Consider the following 20,210-nt stretch of genomic DNA (forward strand, 5'->3'; position numbering starts at 1 on the left):
AAGATTGATGCTCTAGAGCTAGTTGGAGCTTCTGTTTGTTTAAAGTTGCAAAGCCCTTCTGGTTTTAAGCATGGACTCATGTACATCAAACGTGGCATGAGAGAAAGGTTTGCTGATCCTTCCCATCCATTGTTGAAACAGCAAATGGAACCTGTGGAAGCCTATCAGAACAGAAAAGAGTGTCAAACTCTTGAGGAGCTTGATAAGATAGAAGGTGATGAAAATGCTATCATCATGGAAAGCCTTGTCATCAGAGAAAGAATCCTTGGAATAAACAATAAAGGTTGTTTACTTGAACCGATTAGAAATGTTTCATTAGATTACTTCCGGAGAAATAATTTTTCAACATATCTCTCATTGCAGTTACATGCAATCAAAATAGCCCAGAGCTGCCATGAAGAAGCTTCATATGATTTCCCACACATAATTTTCAATGTATTGCAAGTATGGTCTACTTTTGCAAAAGAGGATCTTCTTATTGAAAGGATGGATCAAGTAATTCTTGCTTGGAGTTGTGAACTTGAGATGCAAAGAAAGATGAGTCCAAAAAAAAGGGAAGTTTCTGAATGGTTCTTAAAATGGGAGCATGATGCCTTAATGGAACTTGTTTGGATGATTGGTAGGCTTAACTGTGGTGACTATAGGAAACTCTTAAATGCAGAACTGTTTATGAAAGCTCTCTGCAACTTAAATTCTCTAGATTGTGATGGCAATACATATTTGCACCTCGTCCAGTGTTCAACAAATCGACAATACAGCCATGTTGTCACAAAGCTACTTTTGAATGCAGGATTTAATGTTAATGCCATCAACAACAAGGGAAATACTCCACTTCATTTAGCTGTCAGCAACATCCATCTTTTAACTGACACTTTGGAGGTTTTGTTTGATGGAGGTGCTCATCATGATTTTGTCAACAATGATGGTAAAATACCCATGGACATGGCTACAACTGTTGAAGCTCACATGATTCTTTCAGAGAGAAGAAAACTAGAGCTAAAGTGTATTTGTGCCAGAGCAGTGAAAAAGTTTGGAATCCCGTATATGGGCTTGGTACCCAAAACACTAGAGAAATACATTAGTATGCATTAATTAACATGCATAATTAATGACACGTTAAGTAGAAAATTTGCACAGTGTTATTTAGTAACCTGAACATGCTTTGTATTGTTGTTGTACATAGTGATAATTTTGCAGTGCATTAGAAGTGCTTTAAGTGGTGCCCATAAAACCTAGAAATATGTGTCTCGCAAAGCCTAGTGATACTTAGGGTGCCACTTAAGTTAAGCCCAGCTGCTGGGCAGGGTTAGGAACTGATTAGGTGACCAGCCATTAACCCTTTAAGCCCTGCCAATATCCACTAAACCAATTCTCCAAACTTATCTCTATACGTTTCCTTAAAGAATGTGTTGAGAGAATTTGATAAAAGATCAAATTATTTCTCTCTGGTGATCATTTCATTAATTCTCAAAACCTAATCTCTTGGTAGCCTGCGTAGCAAGCGTTTCTGTTTATTTTCGGAGCAGAAAAAACCAAGGAACGGGATTTTCGGTTTTGACCACGCCATTTTTAGCACGGTCTTTGACTCTTGTTCCTTGTTCTTTACTCCTAAACCGCACAGAAATGCTTGCTACGCAGGCTAATCTCTTGCCAATATTATGGATATCTTTTGGAGGAAGTTGATGTTAGTCACCATTTGGACCTCTATTTCCTTCTCTTTTGTCTTCATGTTTTTTTTGTTTGTCCTATTTGATTCTTAAATGCATATTGCAAAGCATATAGCATTACTTTGGTCATCTGATAGAAAAAATAAAAACAAGGCAAGTTTGCATGCAAATCAGTTCGGGTTCAATGGCTGCATGATCTATTTACAGAGCTGATAAAAGTCTTTGATCCATTGGCAAAGAATCACCATGGGACCATAGGTTTCTCTCTTGCGTAGCTTAGCATTTAAGAAGTCATTCACATCACATCTCAGTCGTGTAGTCCCGGAACTAAACCTCTTCTTGCAGGGTAGGGAGGAATGGGCTCTCAGAAGTTTTGGAATTCCTTAGTTTATTTCTGGGGTGGTACTCAAAACACTGGAGAAAAACAATAGAATGGAATTAAATTATTTATGGTGCACAACCTTTAACTTGGCTAGAAAATTTACACAGTCTAGGGGTGCATTCCTTTGAGATGATCCGGATCAGGATCAGTGATTTGAGATCACTCAGATCATGGTAGATCAAATGAACTGATGAATCCACTCTGGTTCATTTGATTTACCATGATCCAATTAAGTGATCTTGGATCGCTGATCCTGATCCGGATCATTCCAAAGGAACACAACAAAAAACGTGAATTCTGAAGTTCAAAAGCCAACTGGCGTTTGCGTTTTTCGCCACCGTCATTCACCTTAGAGGACCTCTTAGGAAACAGAACTTTTCTTTAACGGATTCAAATGGTCATGGTTTGTGATTTGTGATTGGTGGACTTTGATCCATCTTGTGTGTTTCTGTGTTTCAAGGTTTGTTGATTGTGATTGTAATTATGATTGATGGCAGCCAAAAACGCAATTGTGAAGGTGGGTTTTGAACTTTAGAGTTCGCATGTTTGTGACTAAGCGCAGTAACTGCGCGCACGTTGGACATTCTCCAGTTTCCTACCACAAATTCAGTTACATCTGTGAACCTGAAGAAGGCTGGGGTGGCCAGCCGAAATATTGTTAAAACAAAACAATACACGTTGCTCTGATCAGCTTTGCAGTAGTCTTTGGACTTCTCGTTTTTGGTCAAAAGTATTTTTTTCATTTCCTTTGAGTCTGTATAGTGATAATGGATAGTGGCTATAATAAAAGTACCCTAATAACTGTGAGAATAATTCTAATGTTTGTATAGCTCTCGTTCCATCGTTCGCGCATTAACTCAAGCGCTTGCTACTCAGGCCACTGGAGTAATTTCAAATGATAGTGTGGGCGTCCTGCGTATGTATGCTCTTGGTTGAAACCTGTGCAAACGATAGAGACTGGGATCTAGCACTCAAAGAGTAACCTCGTTCCCAGGCTACATCTTCATCGGAACGAGGTTGTCAGGGAAAGTGGAAAGTTCCGCATGTAACAGGAAAAAATTGTAGGAAGGTTTTTCTGAAAAGAGTAGCTTATTTTCACTATGGCACATAGGCTTCTTCCCTGGTTCCGGCAGAGAAAGATTGCTCATTTAAACCAGGATGTTCTTAACGTGGCAAAATCTGGAGATGCCGTGCTCCTCAATGAGGTTCTTCAGAGGCTCTGTCGAGCAGAAGGAATTTCTGTGTTATCTGTAGATGAGCAGGACATGCAATGTCGCTCTCCGAGTTCTCCTACACGTGTCTCATGTGGTGATGGCTGTTTCTTACCTGCAAGGATTAAGAAGTTACTGGTCACACTGTTAATAATTGCTGTTGAAAAGGGACATCTCGATTGTGTGAAATTGCTTCTGAAGTATGGAGCAGACGTTGAAGGTCGAGGAGAGTTTAAATTAATTAGAGGTCCATTTTTTGTTGAAACATACGAAGGGACACCTATGTGTTTTGCAGCTGTTAGTGGAAATGTTGAGATTTTGGGGTGCTTGCTTGAAAATGGAGCTGATATCAATGCAGTGACTGCTGTGTTATCTGTAGATGAGCAGGACATGCAATGTCGCTCTCCGAGTTCTCCTACACGTGTCTCATGTGGTGATGGCTGTTTCTTACCTGCAAGGATTAAGAAGTTACTGGTCACACTGTTAATAATTGCTGTTGAAAAGGGACATCTCGATTGTGTGAAATTGCTTCTGAAGTATGGAGCAGACGTTGAAGGTCGAGGAGAGTTTAAATTAATGAGAGGTCCATTTTTTGTTGAAACATACGAAGGGACACCTATGTGTTTTGCAGCTGTTAGTGGAAATGTTGAGATTTTGAGGTGCTTGCTTGAAAATGGAGCTGACATCAATGCAGTGACAGCAGATGGCAAGGTTTGTATCACACCGCTAATTATCGCTGCTCATTACGAACAATTTGGTGCAGTAACATTTCTTATTAATCAAGGTGCTGATGTGAATTTTCAAGACAAATATGGTTATACAGCCCTTCATTATGTTGCTAAGTCCGGAAGTACAAGTAATATTAATGCCTTAAATTGTTTAATTAATCATGGAGCTGACATAAATGCTTTCACAGAATTTCAGACGACTGCTTTGATGCTAGCTTGTGCGTTTAACAATGTCAATGCGGTAAAGTGTCTTCTTCACAATAGTGCTAATGTAGACCTTCAAGACAGAAATGGTGAAACTTGCCTTAAGTCTGCTCTGAGGTGTGCCTGTGCAGATAATAGATCTTCACTTGAGATCTTGAGTTTCCTTCTTAAAAGTGGAGTCGATGTTTCTAATGCAAAAAGAAATAATGATGTGACCCTTCTGATGCAAGCTACCTGTAATGGTAGCTTGCGAGATGTAAATTTACTTATAGAGCATGGAGCTGATGTAGATTTTCAAGATCAGAATGGTGACACAGCTCTTCACTATGCCACCCACTGCTGTGATAGATATAGTGAAGAAATTGTTGGTGCACTTTTGACTGGTGGAGCATCCCATTTGTGTAACAATCACGGATTGACACCGCTTCTGGCAGCTTGTAATAAAGGCAATACAGTAATGGTAGAGCATCTAATCAGGGCACCATCGATAACAAAAGAGCAAAGAATTGATGCACTTGAACTACTTGGAGCTTCCCTTGCTTTAGAGCCATCTGTTGGGGTAGGTTTAGGGACAGAGATGCAGTGTTTTGACTTTGGATGCTGGTACATCAAATGGGGTATGAAAGAAAGGTTTGCTGATCCTTCCCATCCATTGTTGAAACAGCAAATGGAACCTGTGGAAGCCTATCAGAACAGAAAAGAGTGTCAAACTCTTGAAGAACTTGATAAAGTAAGCTATAAAAGGGATGCTATGATCATGGAGAGCCTTATAATCAGAGAGAGAATCATAAGAATAAACAATGTTGATCTTCTTCTACTTGTTCGACAAATTAGAAAGGTTGCTAATTCTTACAGGCACAGTTTTTCACAGTTTTTGGCATTGAAAAGGCATGCAATCAAAATAGTCCATAACTGCAACTATCAAGCTGCAAGCGATTTACAAGACATAATTAAGGAAGTATCGAACAAACAGACTAATCTTGTAAAAGATGATGATTTTGTTGAAAAATTTGATGAAGTAATTCTTGCTTATGAACGTGAGGTACAAATAGCCATGATGAACAAAAAACAGCTTCCTTCCTTGTCCTTATGGGCCGAACTTATTTCGATGATCAGTAAGTTTAACGGTGGTGAAAATGGTAAACTGCCAAGTGCAGTTTTGGTTTTGAAAACTCTTTGTAACTTTAATCCTCGAGATTGTGACGGAAATACCCTCCTGCACCAGCTTGTGAAAAATACTATTTATCATCGCATTTACCATCATAATAAATCATGTTCCCACATTGGTGAAGTGAAAGCTCTTTTAAATGCAGGATTCAATGTTAATGCCATCAACAACAGAGGATACACTCCACTACACTTAGCTGTGAATTTCTCATCCGGGAGGAAGGATGCAAATTTCCATCTGGAAATCGACATGTTGAAGCTTTTGATTGATGAAGGTGCTCATCATGATTTTGTCAATGATGACGGTAAAACACCCATGGACATGGCTAAAACTGATGAAGCTCGCATGATTCTTTCAGAGACAAGAAAACTAGAGTTAAAGTGTATCTGTGCCAGAGCTGTCAAAAAGTTTGGAATCCCCTATATGGGCTTGGTACCCAAAACACTAGAGAAATACATTAGTATGCATTAATTAACATGCATAATTAATAACACAAGTAGAAAAAATTTGCGCAGTGTTGTTTAGTAACCTGAGCATGCTTTGTATTGTTGTTGTACATAGTGATTATTTTGCGGCATTAGAAAATTTGTAGAAAATTAGTAGAAAATTTGCACAGTGTTATTTTAATAGTAACCTGAGCATGCTTTGTATTCTTGTTGTACATAGTGACAATTTTGTAGCACATTAGAAGTGCTTTAAGTGGTGCCCATAAAACCTAGAAATATGTGTCTCACAAAGCGTAGTGATACTTAGTGTGCCACTCAAGTTAAGCCCTGCTGGGCATGGTTAGGAACTGATTGGGTGACTAGCCATCAACCCTTTAAGCCACAATATCCACATACAAATTCTCCAAACTGATCTCTATACATTCCCTTAAAGAACGTGTTGAGAGAATTTGATAAAAGATCAAATGATTTTCTCTCTAGTAATCATTTTATTAATTCTCATAAGCTAATCTCTTGCCAATATTATGGATATCTTTAGGAGGAAATTGATGTTGGTCACCATTATTTTGGACTCCTACTTCCTTCTCTTTTGTCATGTTTTTTTTGTTTGTCCTATTTGATTGTTAAATGCATACTGCAAAGCATATAGCATTATTTTGGTCATCTGATAGAAAAAATAAAAACAAGGCAAGTTTGCATGCAAATCTTTTCGAGTTCAATGGCTGCATGATCAATGTACTGAGCTGATAAATCCATTGGCATAGAATTACCATGGGACCATAGGTTTCTCTCTTGCTTAGCTTAGCATTTAAGGAGTCATTTGCATCGCATGTCAGTCGCGTAGTTCCGGAACTAAACCTCTTCTTGCAGGGTAGCGAGGATTGGGCTCTCAGAAGCTTTGGAATTCTTTATTTTATTTTTGGGGTGGTACTCAAAACACTGGAGAAAAACACATAGCATGGAATTAAATTTTTTATAGTGCACAACTTTGAACTTGGCTAGAAAATTGACACAGTCTAGCATGATATCTATTTTGGTTGTACCTGCTGGTGATTTTGCAGCTTTAGAAGCCCCAGGGGTGGGGGCAGTTGTGCATAGTAATTATGAGTTTATTATTAATAAGCTAGCTGTTTTATCCTGTTTACGGAAGGGCTATTTTGCAGAATGATGAATGGCCACCAAATGCCGAATGACTCTGAAGTTTAGTGATAAGGGTTAGGAAACTGAGTGAATCAGGTGCTATTTTGTAGGGCCATTCCTGGGAAAAATAATCTGAAACTGCATACTCCTCAGGTGCTTCGTGTTTTGCACAGAGGAGAACAGGAAACGTGAGGGACTGGTGATGCAGTGCAAGTGTACATGGAGATGGAGATGTCTGGGTATGGGGCAGGACCTGACACTTGATTCATTCAGGTTTCTTTAACCTCTTAGAATTCATTTGGTGTGCAGTGACCATTTGGCATTCTGCAAAATACCCCTGCTGTCCTTATTCCTTTCTTTGTTAAAAGGACAGCAGAGACCAGGTTGTCACCCCACTCTCCCTCCCTGCAGTGATTGCTCACTTTTGCACCTAAGCTCGCACTCATATTCTGCTGCCTTCAGGATCCCTCTTCCCATAACTTATCTTAACCTAGGACACCAGAGACCAGGTTGTCACCCCAGTCTCCCTCCCTTCAGTGATAGCCCACTTTTGCACCTTTATAGCTCCCACCCCTATTCCACCTCCAGGTTTGCCTCGTCCCATAACTTATCTTAACCTTTGATGTTTGGGAGTGGGGGCTGAGATTTGGTAACTATTTAGCATTTAGAACAGGGTGTCCTTTTGCAACAGAATCCTTAAAACGAGTATAAAGGGTGCCGATGATGTGTGGTACCATCAATTATTAGTTATGATGTTAGCTTGAAAAATTACTTAATTCTGTGGGCAAAATGAAATGAATCAGGGTCATAAAACTAAGTCTCTTTTCTTAAACAGGGTAGCAAACTGAATAGCCTGCAAGCAAGCTCTCCGGGGCACTCTGGTGGGGGGAGAAAGGAGAGCTTGCAACTATGTCTCTGGAATTTGAATTCCTGCACCTCCAATTCTTTTGTGGCTCCCTGTCAACTGAGGCGTCTGATTTCCGCCAATCAGCACAAAGCATAAACGCGTGAGAATATAAACAAACATTGAAAAACACGTGCCAAGGGTAATGATGTCATTACTAATGTCATCTCTACCAATCAGCATTTTGCAGTGACTTTTTTATGCAGATATTCAAATTCCAGAGATATACTCGCAAACTTTCCTTCCTTTTCCCACCTCAGCGTCAGAGTGCCCCAGAGAGCTTACTTGCAGGCTAGAGACTGAACGATTTTTGTACTAAAGTATACCTCTACCCAACCTTCCCTTTGCATTGAGTCCTCATTCCCACCCCCCGAGGATTAGAAGTGCTATAAAACCTGTTAGTTGTACCCATCAAATGATAAGTACCGCATTTATTCGATTAACCGCCCTGGGCGCTTATTAAATTTTTGGACCTTGAGAGTGGGTGCTTATTCAAGGTGGGCGCTTATTCGAGGCTGGGCGCTTATTAAATTTTCACCATTTTCAGCAAGTGAAGTATGTTTATTTTCCAACAAAACAATAAATGCTAATAACAAAACGCGAAGAAGTAACAAAGCAAGGTTTCTGTAAAATACTCTGAAGAAAACTCCGTCCTCGGGGAAGTCTCCTTTTGGAATTTATTTACTCAAGTGGGTGTGGTGGGGTGAGCGATTATTTGATTTTGATTGGGAGGAGGAGGGGGTGGGCGCCTATTCGAGGCTGAGCACTTATTAACCTTTTCTGCCTTTAGGATGGGCGCTTATTTGAGGTGGGCGCTAATTCGAGGTTGGGCGCTTATTTGAATAAATACGGTATGTTAAGAAGTTTGGTGAGAAAAGAAAAAGAAAACCAAGGAAGAAAACAAAGAAAAAAAAAAAAAACAAAAGCCTTAAATAACAAATATACGATATAACTTTAATTAGATAAAATTAATATGTATGGTGTATCCAAAATCAACTGCACAACAAAAAGGATTAAAACAACGACTTGGTAACTGAAAGCAGTAACTACACACAGGGATTGTTTACCCCAACACAATGCCCAATAGCAGCGGCATATTAAGGGCTATTAAAGGTTGGAAAATTGATGTCTACCCTTTAACCCTTTTAAGTAACTTTCCGAGGGAAAAGGCACCCCTATATAATTTTGTTATGAAAAACTGATCACATTTATATAAATTATCTACTTTAAGGAGTTTGTCTTTAAATTTAGGTAAACTAGCCAATCTCAGTGGTGGATCCAGACCCTTAGATAAGGGGTAAAGGGGTGGGGGGGGGGGGTCTCCAAAAATTTTTTTTTCGGCTCTTCGGCCCTCAGTTTCGTCTAGAAATAAGATGGGGGAGGGGGGCAGAGCCCCTCCCCTGGCAGTCTGCTACTGGATCTAGTGAGCAAATTAGGAGTGACCCCTTTTGGGCACAGGTGAACTCTACAGTGGCGGAGCTAGGGGAGGGTCTCTCCTAAGTTTTGGACCAAACTGAGGCCCGAAGGGCTGAAAAAAAAATTTTTTTTGAGACCGGCTTCCCCCTTTATCTCAGGGTATGGATGGCCACCCGCCTCCCTTATCTGAAGGTCTAGAATCCGCCACTGCTTTAAAACTAGAGGCAAAGACGTCAAGACTTGTCAGGTGACGTGAAAGATATAAGATGAAAAGCTCCTTGTTTTCCATCCTTCATTAATTTCTCCTTCAAAATCGTTCTGTTTCACTGAGAACACGGAAAAGTCACATCAATCATTTCACGAACTGCTTCATTCAGTATTAAACATGTGGAAGTTCTTGAGAATTACTGCACTGCTTATCTACAAATTAATACACAAAGCTATATTAAGCCCAGCTTCAGCGTCGATTGGCTCCGATAATAGTTACAAGGAAATGTAAAATGTGGCCTGGGCTCCATGAGTTTGTTTAGCTGGATGGTTTAGCTGGATGGTATACTTGTGCAAGCGACGGAGACTGGAACTGTTCCTCTTTTCCAAAATGGCTGCTTTCTTGTCCTGGTCCTGACTGCCTTTCAAAGCGAGAAAGCTTTTCATCGAATACCGGTATAGCTAAGTCGGTGATAACTTTTTGAGGAATTTTATTCGGAGAGAACTGGAGAATTTACAGGAAAGGTGGGCCTAAGAGGAGTCGAAAACTTGCTCGTAAACAGCATGGCACATAACAGTCTTCGTTCTTCGACTTCCTCTTTTCAGCGGAAAAGAACAAACACTGATGATTCTAGAAAAGAGATCTTTGAAGCTGCAAAGTCTGGAGATTCTGTTCTCCTTAATGAGGTTCTCGAGAAGCTGGATAATACAGAGAGGATATCTGTATTAGGTGTTGATTTTCAGTATATTGGTGATGGCTGTCCTTTGTCAGCCAGCGATGAGTCGCCGGTCACGCCATTAACAGTTGCTGTGCGAAATGGAAATCTTGATTGTGTGAAAGTGCTCTTGAAGTATGGAGCAGACATTGAAGGGCGAGGAGACTTTATGCATATTGTTGAACACGATTCACATCCTGTTCCATACAACTACAAGTGCTGCACTGCTTTGTTCATTGCTGCTACTTGTGGAAACGTTGAAACTTTGAGGTTCTTGGTTGAAAATGGTGGTGATGTTAATGCAGCTGATGATCTTGGCCTCACCCCACTGATGGCTGCTGTTAAAAATCAATTCCTTGATGCAGTGATCTTTCTTATTGATCAAGGTGCTGATGTGAATTTACAAGACAGCAGTGGCTTAACAGCACGTCACTATGCCACTGAAGTTAGTTTTGATCCCTCAAGTTGTTTAATTGTTAAACAACTTATTAATGGTGGAGCTAACATAAATGCTGTTACAAAGAATGATAAGTGCACCCCTTTGATGCTAGCTTGTCTAAATGAAAATGTCAGTGTAATAAACTTTCTTCTTCAAAATGGAGCTAATGTGGCTCTTACAGATAACAATGGATGGACAGCCCTTCACTTTGTTGTGGATGAGTGCGATGACCCTTCTGAGATTGTGAGGTCTCTTCTTAATTATGGAGCTGATGTTAATGCAAGAAGAATTGACAATGAAACCCCTTTACTGGTAGCTAGCCGGTTTTGTGATGAAGAAACAGTGACTTTGCTTATTGAACAAGGTGCTTATGTAGATCTCCAAGATCAAAAGGGCAATACAGCTCTTCATAATGCTGTAAGGAGGAAATCTGAAGAAATGGTTGGCACACTATTGAATGCTGGAGCATCCAACTTGTGTAACAGTCAAGGAATGACACCTCTCTTGCTAGCTTGTAGTAAGGGCTATGTAGGAGTGGTAGAGAATCTAATCAAGCAACCAGAGATAACAAAAGAGCAAAGGATAAATGCATTAGAACTTCTTGGAGCATCTGTTTTAATTGAGGAGTGTATCCTTGAAAATGCCGATGTTCATGATTTGAAAGGATTCAAGTACATCAAACATGGCATGATAGAAAGGTTTGCTGATGCTTCCCATCCTTTGTTTAAACAAGAAATGGAACCTGTTGAAGCTTATCAGAACAGAAGAGAGTGTCAAACTCTGGACGAGCTTGCTGAGATTGAAGGTGATAGGGATGCTATCATCATGGAAAGCCTTATTATTAAAGAGAGAATCATGAGAAGAAACTATGAAGACCTGATTGCAGTTATTAGAAAAGTTGCACATTATTATGAGGACCATGATCTTTGTTCCTGTGTAACGTTGTACAGGCATGCTATGAAAATAGCCTCGAAATGCAATCTATCAGCTGTGGATTACTTAAGCTTCAGAACCAGTGCATTGTTCAAGAGGTTTGAAAATGGTGATCTTTCAAAACAAGAGGATTTTCTTGATGTTCTTGACGAAACAATTCTTGATCATGACTGTGAAATTCAAAGAAAGATGACAAATGAACAGCATTGGGGAAATGATATGTTGTATCTCTTTGATTCCTTACAGAAACTGGTTTTTATGATAAGCAAATTTGAATGTGCTGATGAAGGAAGACTCTCAAGTTCAGCACTGTTATTGAAAACTATTTCCAACTTGAATCTTCGAGAAGGTAGTAACAGTAATACGCTCTTGCACTGGATTGCAAAACTTTGCAGATATTCTTCATATTCCTACTCTGGAGCAGTGAAACTTCTTCTGAATGCAGGATTCAATGTCAATGCTATCAATGGCAATGGAGATACTGTACTTCACATAGTTGCCACTTTAAAACCCAGCGACGATAAAATCCATCTTTTAACTGACATGTTGCAGGTTTTGTTTGATGGAGGTGCTCATCATGATTTTGTCAACAATGATGGTAAAACACCCATGGACATGGCTGAAACTGATGAAGCTCGCATGATTCTTTCTAAGAGGAGAAAGCTGGAGTTAAAGTGTATCTGTGCCAGAGCTGTCTATAGGTTTGGAATTCCTTATTTGGGGTTGGTACCCAAAAAACTGGAAAAATACATCAGCATGCATTCAAAAAGATACTTAATTAGCTTAACTTGAATTTGTGCAATCTGATTGAATAGACCTTTTTCATGATACCTGCCATCTTTGCACATACTCATTTTAACCCTTTAGACCCTAAGATCAAAATTTGAATTCTCATTTGTTGCCCCGATTCGATTCCTACAGAAGTAAGTGGGGAGAAGTTGATAATATCAAGCATCTTGTGTGATCATGTCCGTAATTCTCATGACCACCCTGTTTTACATTAGCATTGATATTAAAAGGAGAAATTTGATGCTGATCTCTTCTAGGGCTTAAAGGATTGAGGACTGATGAGGCAAAGTGCAAACTAGTGAAAAAATTTGCCAATTCAAGAAATTGCAGTCTAGTTTGTTTATTCTAGACAACAGGTAATAAAGAATTTTTCATCTTAAAGATGATAATGGCAAATTATGGGTGGAGGTGATCAATGTAGATGTCCACACAAGAAACAATGATGCAAATGTTGTTGAAACCATACAACATTTTGCATGACTTAATCAGAAATCATTTTCTTGTTGTGACAGAATAAACAAACTAACTGTGACTACTCATATTGGTAAATTTTATCACTTGCTTTCCCCATGAAATACCACGTGACATTGTTTTTATCCCATTGATCCTAAAGCAAGTGCAGAGATGAAGGAGGATTGTGAATAAAGTCTATTAGCAAGGTTAGGGTTAAATTGCTTAACACATCTTTTGTGTGTGATGTTGATTTGACTGCAGACCTGCCAGTCTGTCATCAGATAATTTTTTACCAGTAGATATAATCCTGCCTACAGAGAGGGCACGTTCCTTTGAGATGATCTGGATCAGGATCAGTGATCCAAGATCACTCAGAACAGCGTGCAAAGAAAGTAGTGTCTGGTAACCTGGGGCTAGTGGATTTTGCTATCGGGATCATGAATGCTGTTTTTAACTTGCCTGACGGGCAAGTGATGCTTTTTTGAGGAATTCGAATTGCAGATGAACTGTGAAATCAATTCTTCCTTTTCCAACCTCAGTTTCAGAGTGCCCCAGAGAGCTTACTTGCAGGCTACAGACTGAATGATTTTTGTACTAAAGTATACCTCTACCCAACCTTCCCTTTGAGTCCCCCTCCCTCCTCCCTGAGGATTAGAAGTGCTATAAACCTGTTAGTTGTACCCATCAAATGATAAGTATGTTAAGAAGTTTGGTGAGAAAAGAAAAAGAAAACCAAGGAAGAAAACAATGAAAACAGCCCATGATGCAGAGGTTGGAAACAAAAGCCTTAAATAACAAATATACCATATAACTTTAATTAGATAAAATTAAATATGTATGGTGTATCCAAAATCAACTGCACAACAAAAAGGATTAAAACAATGACTTGGTAACTGAAAGCACTAACTACAGACAGGGATTGTTTACCTCAACACAATGCCCAAGAACAGGGGCATTTTAAGGGCTATTTAAGGTTGGAAAATTGATGTCTACCCTTTAACCCTTTTAAGTACCTTTCTGAGGGAAAAGGCACCTCTATATAATTTTGATCACATTTATATATCTACTTTTATTAAGGAGTTTGTCTTTAAATTTAGGTACAATCTTAGACAATGGAAATTAGCCAATCTCAGTGCTGGATCCAGACCTTGAGATAAGGGGAGAGGGGTGGGGGGGGGGCAGTCATCCAGACCCTTAGATAAGAGGTTGGCTTGTCTCCAAAAAAATTTCTTTGGGCCCTTTGGGCCTAAGTTTGGTCTAGAAATAAGGTGGGGGGGGGGGGGGGTCCCCAGGGCCCCTCCCTTGGATCCGCCACCCCTTTTAGACCCCTTGCAGGTACTGGTAATGGTAATTTTATTTATAGACGGTATTTCCTTCAGGTACATTCACATTCAAGTATAGAAAAACTAACTTCCTAACTAATCTAAAATCTAAGATAAAAACTAAAATAATAAAGATGAAAAGAAAACACCTGCTTTTCAAGGAGGCCGTGTGTAAAAACAGAATATGGCTAATTAAATTATTTGTCAATCGAAATTTATGTCTCTTAATTTTCCCTTAAAGATACTAGGGGATGTCAATTGCTGCACCTCCAGAGGCAAGCTGTTCCATAACACACTTCCGCTGTAAGAAAGACTTCTTTTATAAGATTCAGTACGGGGTTGTGAAACAGCGAGCTTGTATTCATTCTCTCTAAGGTTATAACTGGTTAAATCGCAGCGAAGAACAAAACGCGAAGTCAGATATATTCTGGAATGTGTTATTTACAATGCTATGCAACATTATTGCTTTACTAACCGCACGCTGATGGAAAGGTTTCGACCACTTTAAATTTTGAAATAATTCACTACTGCAGTCATAATTAGAGAAAGTCAGAATGTGAGCGGCGCGATTAGTGCGATTCTGCAATTTCTGCAATTTAGAAGATGGGTTCTTAGAACATTTTCCCTATACTACATTACAGCAATCAAAGTGTGGCTGTATCAGTGAATTGTATACGTTAAGTAGAATCTCAAAAGGGAGAAATTAATACCTAATACGCTTAATCACACTTATGCTAGAAGCAATCTTCTTAGAGATTTCGTTAATATGACACTCCCAAGAAAGGTTTCCATCGTGTGAATACCTAGGGATTTTGAAGTCGACACTTGTTTAATCGGAAACTTGTTAATTTCAATATTATGGGATTCCTTTCTAGTGTTGACAGATCTTTGCCTAGACCCAATTATTAATAAAAATTCTGTCTTAGTCTAGCCTGTTCCAAGCGTTCAGATAGTGGAGAGCGGTGCGGAGTAAAGAAAGCGATGAAAAGTAGAGGGGGAATGGGGAGAGAGGTGCGGGTTCCCTCTCTCACCTCTCCCAGGGCGGATAAAGGTAGGGCGGTGAAACGAGCGCGTCCGAGCAAAAAGGTGTGATGCAGTGGACTGGCACTATGTTTAGAAATGTTGCTTGTTTTCGACTTCGGTCGGGGCTTGCGATGTGGTTTGTACATAAGACACTGCCGCTGTCACTGAATTATGGCGCCTTGATAATTTGTTTTCTTGCACTTCTTCCTCGTTCCTTTGTGCTGGTACGCTGTCTCCGAGAGGCAAATGTTGCTATTTTTTGAGGGAGGTTTAGTTGGAGTAGACAAACATTTCTTTCAAAGGGTTTCTTTTATTACTTCCATAACTCTACCACTGAATTATATTTTCGTTCTGCTACTCGCCAATGTCGATGTTATTCCAAAACAAAAACAACTAAGTACTGTCTAAAGCACGAAGGAAAATCTCATCCATGTCATCCATGGCAAAACTAAAAGACAGCAGATCGTGTTTCATAACTAGATGACGTATATTTTATAAATGCGTGCAGCTCGTGCAAGGTGAAATTATGCTAATTTCAATCACCATCATCCTTCTTTTTAATTTTGAAAAAACATCTCATACGTCTTTCTGTTTCTTCGAAACTTCAAAATTAGTTTCCCCTCAGTTTTTACTGTTTACCTTGTTTTGTTTTAGAGAGAAAAACGGAGAAAAAACCTTACAACTAACCTCAATAAATTTTGTTTACATGCGGTTGCCGGATTTGCAACGCATTGCGCGAATCACCATGGCGCGTTGCAAACGAGAAGCAAAGTTTGAAGAAGTACAACGCCACTATATCAATATATATCAATCTAATTTTTTGTTATGTTATATAAAATTTATCCCCCTTTAACATATGTAAAAATTGAGGTTAAGAAGTGTTAAGCTTTTGCAAACGAAACGGTGAAAGACGATTAGGTGATATTTAGTGGAAGGAGGAGGTATTCAACACTTTCAAATTAAACTCAAATTTTGGCATTATACGAACAACAAGTTTGACCTATAGACGTACAGACACAAACATATGAAACTGTTTATTGATATTGTTATGAAACGAATTTATCTATTTAACATTGTAGCCTGAAATTACAGAAAGAAAATAGGATTTCCGGTTTGCAAAAAGGAAAATTTCGCCGGCCTTCAAGCGCACCGGAAGCGCGGAAAGAGCGCTCGTGCCAGTCCTACTCCGCATCACACATTAAATGAAGAGCGGAGCGCTCGTTTCACCGCCCAACCTTTATCCGCCCTGACCTCTCCTCCTCCCTCGCTTTTACTTTTTCGCGCTCCTTTTTACTTCGCACCGCTCCCCACTATCTGAACGCCTGGAACAGGCTAGTCTTAGTCGTGTTTAGTGAACTCTACAGTGGCGGGTCTAGGGGAGGGCCCCTCCTTAGTTTTAGACCAAACTGAGGCCTGAAGGGCTAAGAGAAAAATTTCCTTCTGTTTGAGAACATGGAGAAGTCACATCAATCATTTGACGAACTGCTTCATTCAGTACTAAACATGTGGAAGTTCTTGAGAATTACTGCACTGCTTATCTACAAATTAAGACACAAAGGTATATTCCCGGGGGGGCACTTGGGTATTTTTTGGGTGGGTATGTGCCGCCCAGGACTCCAAATTGGCACCCCGTTCTAAAAAGAATTTCCCCTAAAACTGATACCCCGTTCTAGAATTCGCCCTAAGACTGATACCCCGTTCTAGAAAGGGGCCAATATTTTATACTCCGTTCTAGGGTGCAAAGAGTACAACAGTTTGCTTGTTAACGCATTGAACCGTATTTTTAAAAGCAATCTGTCCTTGAATAATTGCAAATGGCTGCTTACAAAACTGGAGCTTTCGTGCGTTCGAAATATTATACCCCGTTCTAGAAAACGCCTCTGAAATGGGTACCCCGTTCTAAATCAGGAGCTTCAAAATCACGACCCCGTTGGGCGGCACATACCCGTCTAGGTAATGTATGAGAGTACCCCCCCCCCCCCGGGGGGTATATTAAGCCCAGCTTTAGCGTTGATTGGCTCCAAGTTACATGCGTTTGTTTAGCTGGATGGTATACCTGTGCAAGCGACGGAGACTGGGACCGTTCTTGTTTTCCAAAATGGCTGCTTTCTTGTTCAGAAGCTTTCTTGTCCTGACCGCCTTTCAAAGCGAAAAAGCTTTTCATCGAATATAGCTAAGTCGGTGACAACTTTTTGAGGAATTTATCCGGAGCGAACTGAGAGAATTTGCAGGAAAGTTGGGCCTAAGAGGAGTAAAAAACTTGCTCGTACATGGCACATAACATTCTTCGTTCTTCGACTTCCTCCTTTCGGCGGAAAAGAACAAACACTGATGATTCTAGAAAAGAGGTCTTTGAAGCTGCAAAGTCTGGAGATTCTGTTCTCCTTAATGAGGTTCTCAAGAAGCTGGATAATACAGAGAGGATATCTGTATTAGGTGTTGATTTTCAGTATATTGGTGATGGCTGTTCTTTGCCAGTCAGGAAAAAGTCACCGGTCACACCATTAATAGTTGCTGTGCGAAATGGAAATCTTGATTGTGTGAAAGTGCTCTTGAAGTATGGAGCAGACATTGAAGAGCGAGGAGATTTTATGCATGACTACAAGTGCTGCACTCCTTTGTTCTTTGCTGCTACTTGTGGAAATGTTGAAATGTTGAGGTTCTTGGTTGAAAATGGAGCTAACGTAAATGGAACTGACGATTTTGGCTTCACCCCACTAATGGCTGCTGTTGCCAATCAATTGCTTGATGCAGTGACCTTTCTTATTGATCAAGGTGCTGATGTGAATTTACAAGACAGCAGTGGCTTAACAGCACTTCACTATGCCATTGAAGTTAGTTTTGATCCCTCAAGTTGTTTAATTGTTAAACAACTTATTAATCGTGGAGCTAACATAAATGCTGTTACAAAGTATGACATACGCACCCCCTTAATAATAGCTTGTAGGAATAAAAATGTCAGTGTAGTAAACTTTCTTCTTCAAAATGGAGCTAATGTGGCTCTTACAGACGACAATGGATGGACAGCCCTTCACTTTGTTGTGGATGGGTTCAATGACTCATCCGAGATTTTGAGGTCTCTTCTTAATAATGGAGCTGATGTTAATGCAAGAAGTGTTTGCAATGAAACCCCTCTAATGGTAGCTAGCCAGTCTAGTGATGTAGAAACAGTGACTTTGCTTATTGAACAAGGTGCTTATGTAGATCTTCAAGATGAAAAGGATAATACAGCTCTTCATAATGCTGTAAGCAGCAACACTGAAGAAATTGTTGGCACACTTTTGAATGCTGGAGCATCCAACTTGTGTAACAGTCAAGGAATGACACCTCTCTTGCTAGCTTGTAGTAGAGGCTGTGTGGCAATGGTAGAGAATCTAATCAAGCAACCAGAGATAACAAAAGAGCAAAGAATAAATGCATTAGAACTTCTTGGAGCATCTGTTTTAATTGAGGAGTGTATCCTTGAAAATGCCGATCTTCATGATTGGAAAGGATTCAAGTACATTAAACATGGCATGATAGAAAGGTTTGCTGATCCTTCCCATCCTTTGTTTAAACAAGAAATGGAACCTGTTGAAGCTTATCAGAACAGAAGAGAGTGTCAAACTCTGGACAAGCTTGCTGAGATTGAAGGTGATAGGGATGCTGTCATCATGGAAAGCCTTATTATTCAAGAGAGAATCATGGGAAGAAATTATGAAGACCTAATTGCAGTTATTAGAAACGTTGCACATTATTATGAAGACCATGATCTTTCTTCCTGTATAAAGTTGTTCAGGCATGCTATGAAAATGGCCCCAAAATGCGATCTATCAGCTGTGCATGACTTAAGCATCATAACCAGTGCATTGTTCAATAGGTTTGAAAATGGTGATCTTTCAAAAAAAGAGGATTTTCTTGATGCTCTTGACCAAACAATTCTTGATTATGACTGTGAAATGCAAAGAAAGATGACAAATGAACAGGATTCAGGGTATCATGTGTTGTATCTCTTTGATTCCTTACAGGAACTGGTTTTCATGATAAGCAAATTTGAATGTGCTGATGAAGGAAGACTCTCAAGTTCAGCACTGTTATTGAAAACTATTTCCAACTTGAATCTTCGAGATGGTGACAGTAATACGATCTTGCACCAGTTTGCCATACATCATGGCAGATGTTCTTCATATTCCTACTCTGGCGCAGTGAAACTTCTTCTGAATGCAGGATTCAATGTCAATGCTATCAATTGTAATGGAGATACTGCACTTCACATAGTTGCCACTTTAAAACCCAGCGACGATGAAATCCATCTTTTAACTGACATGTTGCAGGTTTTGTTTGATGGAGGTGCTCATCATGATTTTGTTAACAATGATGGTAAAACACCCATGGACATGGCTGGAACTGATGAAGCTCGCATGATTCTTTCAGAGAGAAGAAAACTAGAGTTAAAGTGTATCAGTGCCAGAGCTGTCAAAAGGTTTGGAATTCCTTATTTGGGGTTGGTACCCAAAATACTGGAAAAATACATCAGCATGCATTCAAAAAGATACTTAATTAGCTTAACTTGAATTTGTGCAATCTGATTGAATAGACCTTTTTCATGATACCTGCCATCTTTGCACATACTCAGTTTAATGGCAAATTATGGGTGGAGGTGATCAATGTAGATGACCACACAGCAAACAATGATGCAAATGTTGTTGAAACCATACAACATTTTGCATGACTTAATCAGAAATCATTTTCTTGTTGTGACAGAATAAACAAACTAACTGTGACTACTCATATTGGTAAATTTTATCACTTGCTTTCCCCATGAAATACCATGTGACATTGTTTTTATCCCATTGATCCTAAAGCACATGCACAGATGAAGAAGGATTGTGAATAAGGTCTATAAGCAAGGTTAGGGTTAAATTGCTTAACACATCTTTTGTGTGTGATGTTGATTTGACTGCAGACCTGCCAGTCTGTCATCAGATAATTTTTTACCAGTAGCTATAATCCTGCCTACAGAGAGGGCATGTTCCTTTGGGATGATCTGGATTAGGATCAGCGATCCAAGATCACTCAGATC

The 20,210-nt window shown here is 39.7% G+C and overlaps 2 protein-coding genes across 2 annotated transcripts in view; both read left to right on the forward strand.

Annotated features, from left to right (window-relative positions):
- Positions 1–2,272, forward strand: part of LOC140922512 (uncharacterized) — a 4,031-nt gene extending 1,759 nt beyond the window's left edge. Inside the window, exon 1 of the mRNA XM_073372489.1 lies at positions 1–2,272. This exon is cut by the window's left edge and continues 1,759 nt beyond it. Within this exon, the coding sequence (XP_073228590.1) occupies positions 1–1,092 (1,092 nt within the window). The 3' untranslated portion in view covers positions 1,093–2,272.
- A 1,358-nt stretch (positions 2,273–3,630) lies between these two features.
- LOC140922513 (uncharacterized) lies at positions 3,631–19,701 on the forward strand. The gene is made up of 3 exons (XM_073372490.1): positions 3,631–5,828; positions 10,080–12,283; positions 17,415–19,701. Exons 1-3 carry the CDS (start codon positions 3,651–3,653, stop codon positions 19,699–19,701), a joined length of 6,669 nt encoding a protein of 2,222 aa, XP_073228591.1. The 5' UTR covers positions 3,631–3,650.
- Positions 19,702–20,210: the final 509 nt, after the last annotated feature.

This window comes from Porites lutea, chromosome 13, assembly GCF_958299795.1.
Source record: "Porites lutea chromosome 13, jaPorLute2.1, whole genome shotgun sequence".
In the NCBI taxonomy this organism is placed as follows: domain Eukaryota; kingdom Metazoa; phylum Cnidaria; class Anthozoa; order Scleractinia; family Poritidae; genus Porites; species Porites lutea.

Coding starts and splice junctions, on each gene's coding strand:
- LOC140922513 (XM_073372490.1), top strand. CDS start 3,651: ATGCAATGTCGCTCTCCGAGTTCTCCTACACGTGTCTCATGTGGTGAT. Junction 5,829..10,079: donor AGAAATACATTAGTATGCAT/TAATTAACATGC, acceptor TCCTCTTTTCAG/CGGAAAAGAACAAACACTGA. Junction 12,284..17,414: donor TTTGGAATTCCTTATTTGGG/GTTGGTACCCAA, acceptor AAAAACTTGCTC/GTACATGGCACATAACATTC.